Consider the following 14,551-nt stretch of genomic DNA (forward strand, 5'->3'; position numbering starts at 1 on the left):
AACAACAACAACTAAAACAAATAACAACAACTACTAATAACAATAACTAAATAAACAACAACTAAATTCCATTCGTTTAGCATTGCGTCATATGTTGTTCCTACTAAATCGAAGTAGTTGTGTTTTTTTCATATTATACCCAATTAAAGAATTTTATGATTCATACATTTATTATCTTCATTTCCTCGAGAGAAAAAAAACAAGTGACTAAATATTTTTTACTTATTTAAATCGGTTTCTTGAACTCTGAAATTCAGTTTTCAACTTTTATGTGAATTCCGGCTCTGTCAAGTGCATTTCAGAAACGGAATTTAATTTCCGGTTAATTTCCTTTCAATTTTTTTAGAATTTGCGGGGATTAGCTCAATATTATAAAATTTAGAATCGAGTATAATTGTCTTTAATGAACTATTTAAATTCCATAACACCATAATGCAAAGAGGATGTCAAAGGTGACTGAACTGGTGGTGAAAGAAAGACAGTATTTAATTAAACTTAACAATTTTCCATAAATATGAACTGGAAGGCTAATTCTCGAGAACAACTAACTAAGGGGGTAAATTTAAGTTCATGAGTAACTTAAAATAATTTAATGGTTGTATTAATTATATGTTGTTTTTAAAGTATGTGCCATTTATCTAGAAGTATGCTATTGATCAAAAATGGTATTGTAGGCATTTTAGATGCATATTTCACACTTTATGTACTTATTTTGCATTTATTAACTTTAAAAAATAATTATTTATTACTTTCACGACTCTTTTTAAAGGATAACATTCCTCAAATTATTACGCCCATTATTTTTTTGGGGGTGTTATTGCTTTATAAGGAAAACAAATGCTTAACAATGTAAGCACAAACAGATATAGAATTTTCCCATTCATACAAAAACAATTTCAGATAAATGTAGAGATAACATATTAAAACAGACTTTAACAATTATTTACAATGCGATATTACTGCATTATTTGATAATATGTGAGTACACTTAGCAAATATGAAATAAGTGAAAACAAAAATGTTTATTAAACACACAAATAGGTCAAGAGTCTTTCTCATGTAGAGTAAAAAAGTTCAAATAAAGTTATTTATAATACCTTCTAAAAATACTATTCATGAAATTATTTATTTACGATACCACATTAGAATAATAAAGATTAAATTTTTTTAGCAAGCAACATCTTTCATAAATACATACCTGAAAAATATGATCTTAGCACAACAAAAGAAAAACAAATGTTTGCGAATACAAACAAGTAGTACAGAATTTTCCCCATTCATATAAAATTGATTTAAAATAAAGTTATTCCTTCAGAAAAAGACTGTTCATATCAAAAATATGCAAGATAAAGAAGCTGTAATAAAATTCCCTTTTTACTAGATCGAATGACTGAAAACATATTTAATATCTTATCTGGTAATTTTTTATCAAAATAAAACCTTCTTGATATCTTATTTCAATCATTGATTGTGTTCAAACTCTACGTATGCAACGATTATTGTTATAGTTCGGCCTGTAAGTCTACAAAATAAAAATATATAATTAAATATATAAACGAGTTACTTAATATTTAAATTTAAGATACATAAACGAGGAAAATTTAAGTTTTCTATAACAATGCAAAAAGAACTGTGTTATATCTTTTAAATGCGAAAATGAAATAAAACCCGAAGCTAATAAAATGTTATAAGGGATCTTAAGTTACGAAAATTTTGAATTTGTCTGAACAAATGGATGATGTTCAACCCAATAAAGCATTTTCAAAGCTTAACCCCTTAACGATCGGTTAATTTTCAAGAAAACGGTCATAAAAGTGCCTATTTTTTTTGTTTTTGTATTTGTATTACGTATTTGATTAGTGCTGCAACTAGTTTAAAATAAACTAACTATCTACAATTACCTTAAAAATATCGAGGTACTGCCATCAGGTGTGTGAAATAAAATGAGAATAAAATGTTTTCCGGGCAAAAGAAATCAATTAGTTTTATTCTTATTGGCCGCGTTACTACTGAACACTCCAGCCCGTCAATATCACGGGAGCGAGAAGGATTTAATTGACACAATTTTGACAAAACGTGTTTTTAAGTTCTGAACAAAACTGATTGAAAAAAACTCACATCAAAACAAAAACCGTTATCATAAATGTATGAAGAAGTAACGATAAAAGCAGGATGAAAAACATCAAAACACTACAGGAAGGGGGGGGGGGACTGGTAAAATTTTCCATCACCTCACCGCCTTTCACCTCTTTTAATTTACCCTCTTTTAATTTACCCTCTACAATTAAACTGGTTTTCAATCGCTTTTTACTCTTTGTCATATATGATAAACGTTTTGTTATTTCCTCTGTTATACATTAATTAGCGTCATATAATGTGCATATTTCTTTATTTTCTACGATAGTTTCTAAACGTTATGCATATGTAATAAGGACGGAGAATTTAGCTTAATTTTTTGAACTAATAAGAAATAAACTTTTCAATGATAATAACGAAATTGAGAGTTGCACCTTAGAAATGTTACCGTTATTTTTATTCCTACATTATTATCGTTTTTTAATTATTTTCTCAACCAATAGCAAAATTTGGCAGCAATGAACTTTGTCTATGTTTTACTTTGGTTCAGTAAGCAATTTTTCCCTTCTCTATTAAAGCTGAACCCAGTGTCTTATAATCAAATGAAATTCCTTAATTTAAATAACGATTGATGCAATATTTAAGTTGTTAAGGCACTTATGGAAAGTTTCAATTTCACTCATAATCATTCTGGAAATTTATTTCCATTCTTCATGCTGCAATAAATTCCATTGAGAATCGTTTGTTAATGCTCAAATTTACTTCCTTTATTGCAATTCTAAAATGACCGATTTTATCTATTGATGTTCAGCCTGCAAACTTCAACAATAATAACACATCAAAAAATTTTTTTGGCATAAAATTGATGCATTAAAAGCATGAAGAATTTCTCAAGCTATATCAGGACGTTGTGTCTGATTGTAATTTCTATCTAAAATGACTGGTTGCTTTCAATTGTCTTCCTTGAAAAATAATGAAACTTTTTTTGCATTATTTGAATGATATAGATAGTGAGTAAATATGAGTCCTCACTGTAGAGGTACAAGACGTCATAGAAACAGACCACAATGAATAACTTTTGATCCTAATGATAGGATTTTCACGCTCTAGGACTCAAACTTAATGGTTCAAGAGGGAAACCTTGAATATACTAATGAATTAGTGAAGACAATATTAAAAGTTACAAAATAAGACACCAAACGAACTTCCCATCCTTGTTTTCAAAGGATTTGGAATTCTTATTACCAAAATTTAGGGGGTAGACGCATTCTGAAAAGTATGGTACTATTTGTTCAGGAGAGCGATCCGAAGTTTGGACCCCTTAATGTCAATTTTACTTTTTGCGTATTTCGTCATATCTCGAGAACGTTTTTGCACATAATTATAAAAATTTGTCTTTTCAAGGATCAGGCCAAATAAAAAATAACTTCTAGTAAATATTTATTATTATGTTATTTAAAAATAGTCGAAAAAATTTTAAATTCCAAGTTATGCAATTTTTACCTCATCGTAAAGTGTGCAATTTTAAGTAGTAAAATACAAAATTTGGGGGAAATCGGCAGAATAGTACCTGAGAAATCGAATTTTAAAGAAGTCGAACATTTAAAATTCGATTTATCAGGAAGTATTCTGCCGATTTCCCCCAAATTTTGTATTTTGCCATGCAAACATACGTACTTTAATATGACGTAAAAATTTTAGACCTTACAATTCAAGCTTTTTTTTCTAGAATTTTATCGAATTTTCCTTAGAAAAACTAATTTTTTAACTGTGTGATTTTTTTAACACGTTTGAAAAGTTCTTGAGATATCGGGAAATACCCAAAAAGTAAAATTAACATCAATGGGTTGCCAACTTTGAATCGCTCTCCAGACCAAACTACTAGGACCCTATTTCCCGGGTTACGGCTACCCCTATTTTGGGGGTCAGAAGTCCGTATCCGTTAAGAAAAAGGGGGAAAGTACGTTTTTGTGTCTGATTTCGTGACTTAAAATATTGTCTGCATTAGTTAATTAGCATATTTGAGGTCACCGCTTCAAACCATGAAGATTGAGTCCCAGAAAGTGAAGATCCGGTCATTAGATCAAAAGTTATACAGGGTAGACCATTTTTTTTTTGCGCACTGAACATCTTAATTACATTATACAGATAAATTATTCGGAGAATGCAATTACCAGAAGTGTCTGTGTCACATGCACATCGAGGACATGGTTGTATAGTATAATCTGTGTGGCATCCAACAGGACATCTAAGTGGTGAACATTGAAGTCTTCGGAATGCTAGAATTATTTAAAAGAAAAGATAAATGAAAAAAAAGAAAAGAAAATCGATTGCATAATATAATAGAAGAAACAGGTTATACTTTGCATAAAATAATTATTAGACACTAATTTAACCCTTTAACGTAGACAGTAACGTTTTCTCTGTTATTAAATTGAGCAAATGTTGTGTAAAATTGAAACATTCGCCCTCATCATTACATGAAAAGGACTAAAAGAAGTATAACAAGCGAAAATAAAATATATATTTTTTTCTTAAAAATACATCATGCATTTTAGATAAATAATTTAACTAAAAATTGAAAAAAAAAATGAGGTTACTTTTATCAAAAAGTAAATTTATCTCTTTGTATTAATCTCTCAATAATATCTCTATATATGTAACTATAATTTTATTTTGAATTTTTTAACAATTGAACATTTTTTTACATAAAAAAATCATTTTAAGCATTTTTAACGTAAGAAATTTGCAATAGTATCGAAGGTTGGCAAACAACAGCAGCAAGGGGTAAAGCATTAAAAATAATTTTAGTTAAAGAACATAAGTTTTTGACTAATTCAGTTTAGCGAAAACTAAGTAATTCAGTTTAACAGAAGAATTATAATTTTTTTTTCTGCCAAGTAAACTTACTTCTGGAGATAAACAATACGTTTCACACAGTTTGCCCAAATTAATTATGAAGCAATTAAATTGTAAAATTACGCTTATTTACAAACGAATATGAATTCCTTCCAATGCTTTGAAGTGTTACCGCTTTATCGATTATCAATTCTAGATTGTGAATTGTTCCAAAAAGAACTGAGAAAACATGTCTTTGCGTTGATGAGTGACAGTGAGCAAGGAGCTCTTATATAATGAATATTAAGTTAAAAACACATTAGAGAAGAGAATCTAGAGTATTAAACAAGACCAAGCGCATTAAACAGCAGGCGAAGCGTTTCAATATAAACTGTGCAAGCATTGAGTGAGTGAGCAGGGCAAAGAGCCATATTTTTAAATATTTTTTTAGTTAAGTCATTTCAAGTACAGTTTTGGAAATCATAGTATTAACGATTAAATATGCGTTATACAATTAACATTATTTCCTCATGTATTCCTTGTTAAATTATGTTTCATTAATTGGTTCATATCGTAAAATCAATTTTATGATGTAATATTAAATAAAAATATTTTTTTCGCGATGCATGCAAAGTCGTCAGTATCAATGACAGAAGCTCTTAAGAAGAACGACCCTAGCGAGATTAGAAATTGCTATGTATTGTAAAGAAGAAAAAACTGCATAAACAGTTCAAGGAGTTGTGCGGGGAATCCCCTTGATAATTAAAAAATTCCATTATTAACACAAATCTTGTGTGTCAGGAAGCAAAAAAAAATCAATTTAAGTACTGAGTTTTCGTAAACTAAAGGGGAAGTATATAAAACGAATTGAAAATCTTTTGGATGCCTGAATATTTAAAGATAAAAACAATTAGAAAAAGCGAAAAATATTTCTTTTACATAATAATAATAAAACAGCAATAAGATTTTAGATAGAACATTTGCAGAAAACTCATTTTGATTTCCATCAGTTTATAAAGAAATAATCCATCTCTTACTGTCAAAAACAGATCTGAAATGAACACATTTTTTAATTGATTTTTAAAATTGAAATGGGAGAACGATGGAAAGCTTTCCATGAGTTATTGTGAACGTTGTTTATTCGTAAAATAATTAGAAATATTTCTTTCCTCACACGCTATGATTAATTCCAATCATCTTGCTACTAACAAAATTTTACTTCAAAAACAAATATTATTCTATTTAAAATTTCAACAATTTGTTTACATAATATTTGAAATATTTATACATATATAATTTAAATAAACACAAAAATGGTGCTTTCGCATAGTTTTAACCCTCTTTTTAACATCCAGGGCATTTTATTTTCAATTAGTTTTGTGGATTCATGTCTAAATTAAGTTGTTTTTATTACAGCACTAAATCATTTACTTTGTAAATTAAAAGAAAAAATAAATATATTACTTTTTAATCGGATTAATTTACCATTTGAATAACTCATACAAATTTATTCAAACGCATATTTAAAAATTTTACACGTTAAACGAATTGTTGATGATTTTATTCCAGTTTAAAGAGGGTTGATTTTAAAAAAAGTTTTATGTTACACGCTTCCTTAAAATACCTTTTAAATAATAGAATGTTTTCAAGATAATAAAAGTAGCGAAGATTTAAAAACTCAATTTAATTAAAACAAAAATAGATAGAGTTGTACGCTTTGCTGCATGCTGCTTAAAAACAGAAGAAAAAAAAAAGGGGGGGAGGCAAAATTAGACACGTGAGTAAATATTTTTCATACAAAACGATATGAGCTGCAAAGAAAAGAATTTTTTTTCTGCTACTCTTTTCCTGTCAGCGGCTTCATTTCTTCGAACTTTCAAATTTAATTTTGAAACTTGATAAGAATAAATTTTTCATATTCTAATTAGAACGCATTAAACTGTATACTTCTACCAACTTCCATTTTCTATAAATAATTTTTCACATCTCTGATACTTTCCGAAATACCAGGAACAAAAAAATAGAATTTTTTATTTGAAATTTGCTTTAATAATTCCAACACTCTGCTTGATAAACATGGTGCTTATTTTCATTTTCACTATTTTTCACAGGGCTTCATTAAAAATGAATGAAATATAATAAATTTGAATCGTGAATTACACATGATTTGCAAATTTAGTTAAAATACTTTTATAAGTCTTTAAATGCAATTATGTGTTTTTTTTCACGGATTCAGTTTATGGTTAAATATATTTCTATCGTGTTAGAGCCATAATCATTCATCATTAGAAATATTAATTAAATAGGAAAGGCCAAGCTGCTGTCTTTATAGAGCTTAGATATTATTATATACAAAAATTAATTAGATAGCAGATTTATCGTTAAAATTGAATCGTAAAACATCCCACAAAGTACTCATTAAAACAAATAAATTCGAATATAAATATTTAATTTTCATGTATGCGTTGATTTTATGCTTGTCTGACAATATTTTAATGTTAAGAAATTATTCAATCCAACTTCGATTCAAATATTTACAAAGATTGCATAAATAGTAATGATACAATAAATAAGTAGATAGTAAAGTAAATATTAGACGATGTCTGCCTTTTAAGAGAGCGCACATTACACTGCATAAATATGATTTTAAGATATTGATCTCGAAGGGTTATGACGGAGGAGGGATATACTTATATATTAATGTCAGGATAAATGAAGTATTCAAAAGAATAGGGTACATGTGTTACCTAGACTACAGTAATTTTTTATTTATTTATTATTAGTTTTTGTTCTTGCTGGTAGGTTTACGGTATGAGATTAAGCGAGGCGCGTATTTAATAGTTCATCCAATAAAAATAACGATTTACTGTATTCAGCACCTTTTGAGAATGATATCATTACTCGAGACTAACTTGTGATAGTCAAAATTTACCACAATTAAGCGATTTTCGCTGGCATTTATCACTTTCCATAAGACACCTCTTTCCTCATGATCTATATTAAAAATTGCACAGTATTAACACAGTTTTCATAGGTGCCAAATAAACTAATTTCACCTACTTTAGTATATTTGGTATTGATTAAAATCGCACTAATTATCCTAATACTAAAAGTGTATTTTTCTAAAATTAATAAAGCTCCATTAAAGTCAATAAAAGTATGGTAATTTATTATTTCCTTCTCGACGAATTCGAACCATTTTCCCATTAATTTTGCTTTTTAGTACATAGCTGATAATTTCATTTTAATTTGTACCTATTATCAAAATTAATAATTATTAAACCATACTTAATTGTGCATCATTAGCCTCATAATAATATGGTGATTTTTTTACATTTCTCCTAAACGAATTAGTAGCATTTCTCCATTAATTTTTCTATTTAGTGCATAGTTTTTTTTTATTATCACAATTAATTGACCTTTAATAGCTTCATAACAGTAGGGAGACATTTTTACATCTCTCATAAGCAAATTAGTAGCATTTCTCCATTAATTTCCCGATTTAGGGCATAGTTTTTTTTTTTTTAATTTCTGTTTCAGAATCTATTACCAAAATTAATTAAGCATTATTAGAGCCAAAAATAGTATGGTGGGCATTTGCTTCTCTTCTAAACTAATTAGTGCCATTTCTCCATTAATTATGCTTTTCAGAACAATGTTTGTTTATTTTCTATCTTTACAATTATTAAAAAAATTAATTAAGCCCTATTGGTGTCAATAAAAAATGGTAACTCTTTACCTTTCTCCTAAACGATTTAGCTCTGATTCATTATTGTTTTTACTTTTTTGTACAATTTTTTTTTAATTTCAAACACCGCTGATTTGAAATTATTTTTGTAAGGAAATACGTTTTAAAAATATAATTACATAAAAAATGTAAATGCGTAGTTTTATATTACCTAAAAAATACAAATTTGGTGACATATTCCGTCTATGCTACCATGCTCCAATTGATCATTGAGTTTATCAGACATAATGAATAATAAATGATTAAATATCTAAAAACGTGCAATATACTTATTTTTGATTTATGAGAGCTATAAGCAAGCAAATATCACAGACGCTATCTTTAAAATCGCTTGCAGTTTCATTAATATGAACTCCAAACTACTGAGAAAATTCCATTTTTTAAATGTTTCTCGTGAATGGACAAATTGAAATATTTTAGGCTCAGGGACTAACTAAAATTACCCCTTTTACCCAGAACGCTGGAACTTGAATTATAAGAGGGACTCACAGCCAAACTCTTTACTTCGCGGAGCCTAATGTACAGAAGATATTGTTGGTCGACAGAATTTTATACCACCGATGATAAACAATCTAATTCTAATTGGAATGCTCTATATCAAGACATTCCGAGTACTTAAAAATGTTGTTTGAATAAATCATTCGAAACGCATTATACCGTATTTTTATATAATTTTTAAAATTCTTAAAATAATGTGGTTATTAATAATTAAGGTATAAAAATTTATAATCTAGTAACTGTTGATCGCGTCTCAGAGTGCAAAGGGTTAACCCTTTGCACTCTGATGATATTAAAGATGATATTAAATCTCCCTCCCACGCTGCCGGAAGAAATGCCAAACTTGTTCAGCATGAAGCTAGAGATATCTGAGCTAGCTACAGCAATCTTTGTTTAATAAACGCAGAATTAAGCTAGATAGTCGCAGTAAAACAAGCCTTCCGTAACCATAGCCTCTCTCCCATATGAATGACGCATGCGCGTAGTGTGTTTACCATTACTTTCTTATACACCTATGGTACTTCCCTTTAAATATACCATAAGGCTATGGTATCCCGCCATTAAATGCCACACAATTATCTGATTAATATAAGCCTTTTGGTATCTTGCCATATGATTCCCTTACAAATTTCTTCAGTAACCATGTACTTATGACGTCTTGTCATATAAATTCCTTTGGTTACCATAGGCTTATGGTATATTGACATATAAATTTGTATGGTAGCCATAGGTTACCATAGATTGTCATTCTCCATAGATATGTATATACAAAAACGCAGTAAGCCAAAGAATCCAACTCCATTGAAAGTCTTTGTACTGAGTTATAAACATACTTTGTACTGAGTTACGAATCAATTTAAGAAAGTATATGGTTATTTGGGTAGACTGTATGTGAAACCATCTTCAAATTTTAAAACGCACACTTTTTTCAAGATTATTTTTCTTTTAATTTTAGATACAATGCGCAAAGGAAAGTTCTTTGTTCTTATTACAAAAGGCAACTTTTCTGCAACTAAAGCGTCCTGAAATACAAAAACTTTTTTTTTACCCTCTCTAATGTTTACTTAATATTATAGTAGTTAAAATGCATCATAAGAGCCTAATATTACATTTCATTTTTTGTAGTACAAATATTGATGCCGCTTTATTTAATAGCGTATAATTTACATAAAATATATCATAGTTACCTCAAATACGATAATCAGTTTCTTTTAATTACAGCCAACATGCATTAAAACAGAGTGTCAACTTAGCAAAACATTTTCAGTATCGCGAACGGAGACTATAAAATACACCTCTATTTATAACCACATAAGAGAAATAGACATATTGATTTTTGAACTTGATTCACTCTAGCTCTAAATGTTTCATATGTTGACCTACTGAGAGCTTTAAACAACTAAAAAAACTTTTAAAAGTTTTCTTCTACAATGTCTGAGCCATCTTATATTTCGTAACTTTGTTTTTATACGTATCAACAGCGTTACATATAAAATATAAAAAAATTGTAAAAAATAAATTAAAATTAAATTTTTTTTAAAGTCGCTGAGTTCTAATTATTTAATTAAATCAAATATACCAAATTGTAATAGGCTATTTGGAATGGAATAAAAACGACTATTAAATTAAATAAAATTTAAATTAATGTTTCGCTCGACTGTATATTTCATGTGTTTAAAATTCAATTTTTAGGTTAGAGATAGCAAAACATGATAATTCTTGATTCTTTTTAAGGTCAAACTTTTCAAGTGAGATTCTGCTCTTGATTAACTTGTTTGGAACTTAAATAATATAGACCCTGTTTCCAACAATAGAAGACATTTAAAATTTTATTAATTTAAACCATTCAGAACATTACAAGCTAGCTTAAAAAATACCATTCATTAAAATTTACTGCGGCATTAATAAGGTTTCATTATTTTTTAGTGATAAAATATCAGAAGATTTTTTAAATAAAAATAAAATGAAAAGTGAACTATAAATGGATAGGATAAAAATAATTATATCACGAAATAACTATTGCTTTTGTACAAAGAATTTAGAATTACTGGCTCTTTGTAATGTATAAAGTTTAAATATTCTGCAATTTACTAAAACATCTTATAAAAAAAGAGTCATTTATGAAATACATCATAATGTTGAACAATGACACTGTGTCAAAAGTGATATTTAAAAAAAAACTGCTAAAGTTGTCTTAAAATTTTATATAAATTTAGAATTAAAAATATGAATTTAACTATATTCCCAAGTAAATATTATAATTTTTTATGCTTAAATGAAATTTCAAAATGCAAAAAATACTGTGATATTTTTCCTTCAAAACTGACACATTTTCAGAATCTTAAGTCTGAGGCTTTTAATAAAATGTGATGGAAGCTCATGATAAGCACAACGTTGTTTTAAATTGGAGATTAATTTAAACATATTTTTTTAGATTATACGGACGCTATGTTCAATAGACAATATACTATACTCAGACAACAAATTTAATTAGAGAAATGGGTAATTTAATATTGTACTTCAACAACTTCCAGTTTTAACTTGGTACCAAATTAATTAAATTCTATACGAAATTAGCTGTGTAATAGCTGAAAGAAAAGTATCTCAAAACTTTTCGGTCGCTATTAACTTTTATCACAATAGAGCTTTAGTTTGAATAGCAGTTAACGATATTTATGTAAATTAATGCTGTCATTTTATCAATATTCAATCTAATTTACTGTTTCTTGTAATTTATTAATTGTTTAAATAGCAAATCTTGACAAAAATAATTTTATCCGAGATATACCAATTGGACATTCATAGAGGGTGAATTATACTTGTAGTACGGGATGTTTAATCTGATATGAATCTTTCGTTAGAATTAATAGTAAGTTCAACAACTTTACCTAGTACCTTCACCTTTGTTAATGAAATTATAAAGTATAAATGTAAAAATATAAAGACAAAGATATGAATATAAAAAATATAAAGTATAAATAGATTAATATTATAGATTAATATAAATAGATAATGACCAGTCAGGTTTAATGACTATGACTGTGTGTCCATTCTAAACTATCCAACCGGGAGCAATGTCATACTGATTGTTCGGGGAAAGTCACTGTAGATATGTAGTCACTGTAGATAAGTGTATTCTATCAAGTGAAATTTTTCTCATAGGCATTCACATTAAAAAATTGTGCAATTTAAATTGCAAACAGTTTTTATTCTAGCTTGTAGCTCCAATTAAACATAAGAGAGTTCTTCATGAAGGTGAAAAACTATCAGGTGAGAAACTATCGTGCCGTCACCGAATTAGTATTTTGAAACATACCAAGGCATAAGATAAATTTTATTAAAAGATTTCAACAATTATTACCCTTTGGCAAAATGGGTCTCAGTTTGGATTTCATGGCGTCCTCACTTTTCAACTACAATAATCAAGAGTAATAGTAAACAGTGCGCATGCGTTGCTATGGCGACCTCTGCTGTTTGATGATTTTCTTAGAATTCTTTTTTTTTTTTCGCTTTTAATTTTGTTATGCATTAAGTTGGTGAGTTTATTTTTGAGATATGGCACCAGAGAGTCCCCATAAGCACTTCTTGAGTTGTGAATAAAAGAGAATTTCATGATTTGCTTTTATTGTTTTAATTAAGAATCATAAAATTCTAACCAATAGTTCAAACTGGATCATTTTCAATACTAATTCAGGAGAATATTACAAATAAAAAGGGTCCAAACTGATTGACACGGTCCCAAAAGTTACAGTTGAAGCAAGAAAAAAACGATGCCAAGGCCTAAACTTACCGAGGCTGAAAAAGCCAAAGTGCGGAGGCGGAAATACCTGAAGCGTTTCACACACACGGAAAAAGAAAAGGATTCCGTTCGCAAACGTAAGCATGAAGCCTGTCCCTCACAAAAGTACCAAAGTGGTTTAGAGAATTAAACCCTATCAAAGAGCGAATGGTGACTCTCCAAAGCCCTTTCATGCAAATACGAGAACTGGGAGTTAGGGATAAAAGGATCCATTGTCAACGTACCCAATAACTTGCACAAGACCGTAGACTGTCTTCCACGCAATATAAATGATTCATTCACTATTCATGTCAAATTGAAAAAAAGCCTGGCTTTCAAATCATATTTCATGTATGAACTTGTGAATCCGAAACGGGTGTATGATGCAACTTACAGTATCCATCTTACAAGCACAAGGACAGTTATTTCAAGTGTGTGGATTAAATCTGTAAAATCTTTGCTTCTCTCATAAGCAGCTCTATGTGGCCTGCGAACATGTATCGAAAGACCTTCTAAAAATTGGAAAACCTTCCAAACGATACGACAAAAAGTTTTGTGTACTTGAAAAATCATATTTTAGAAGCACTTGAAAAATCATATTTACAAACACACTTGAAATTGTTAATTTTTTTCCTTAACAAATGAACAGAAAGCCTTATTAAAATGGTGTAAATTATTTTCATTTCGATATACATAGTTTCCTTTAAATACAATTCAGACTGGAGGCGTTGCAAAACGCCCAAGATGCGACTTGCTATAAATAAAATGCTTTGATAAAAACAATGCCACTCTATGAATGCTTTAAATTAGAAAAAAAAATGAATAAAAACAAGGAGACCTAATTCACTCTATGGTTCTGCACAAATAAGTAGAAAATAAAATACTGGGAGTATAAAAGATACTTTGTATAAAAATAAATAAATTAGGTGTACAAAAGATTGGGTTCATATAGTCTTAGTTAAACTGATTACAGCTGTTGATTTTCCAGTTGTTATGTTAATGCTATGTAAATATTTTCTCAAAATAAATTGAAAGAATTTCACATAATTTTTTAAAACTACGAGGCTTTGAAACCCCCCCTTCCCCACTCACTTCTCATTGCTTCTTTTTTTCTTTTTCTAAAGGTCATTATTTTCCACGAAAACACGGAGCATTTTGTTACAACTATTGTAGCTTTATGTAAGAACAATTTGTTAAAATGCCCATCGAAATGAAAGAGACCTATTATTAAAAAATAATCATTAGTACTCGAAAAAAAGAATTTAACCTGAGGAATAGAAATTGTGTGAATTCATAAGAAGAAATATAGACATTTTAATTAAGGTACAGTTTTTATCGTTCTTTAATAAGTTTTTAAATTCTTAAAAATTTCAATATCAATGTTAAGATCTATATCTGGTAACATGTAATCTCTCTCTTTCTTATTACTTTTCATTGATACTTACGCAAACGCGAGCTTACGAAATAAAGATCTCGTAAGGGTAAAAACAATTTTTACAACTGCAAATGAATTACATTAAAATCAATATTCAAAACAAAGAAATTGAAAAAAATTTATCAAAAAGCATTTAAACTTACTATAACTTTCGAACAAATTGGAATTTTGAAAAAAA

At 28.5% G+C, this 14,551-nt stretch overlaps 1 protein-coding gene across 1 annotated transcript in view; it reads right to left on the reverse strand.

Annotated features, from left to right (window-relative positions):
- LOC107446012 (kielin/chordin-like protein) overlaps window positions 1-14,551 on the reverse strand; it is a gene marked incomplete in the record, with an annotated part of 171,960 nt that overhangs the window by 26,659 nt on the left and 130,750 nt on the right. The window contains 1 exon segment of the mRNA XM_071183690.1: window positions 4,251-4,355. Within this exon segment, the coding sequence (XP_071039791.1) occupies window positions 4,251-4,355 (105 nt within the window).

The sequence above is a fragment of the Parasteatoda tepidariorum genome, chromosome 7 (genome assembly GCF_043381705.1).
Source record: "Parasteatoda tepidariorum isolate YZ-2023 chromosome 7, CAS_Ptep_4.0, whole genome shotgun sequence".
Lineage (NCBI taxonomy): Eukaryota > Metazoa > Arthropoda > Arachnida > Araneae > Theridiidae > Parasteatoda > Parasteatoda tepidariorum.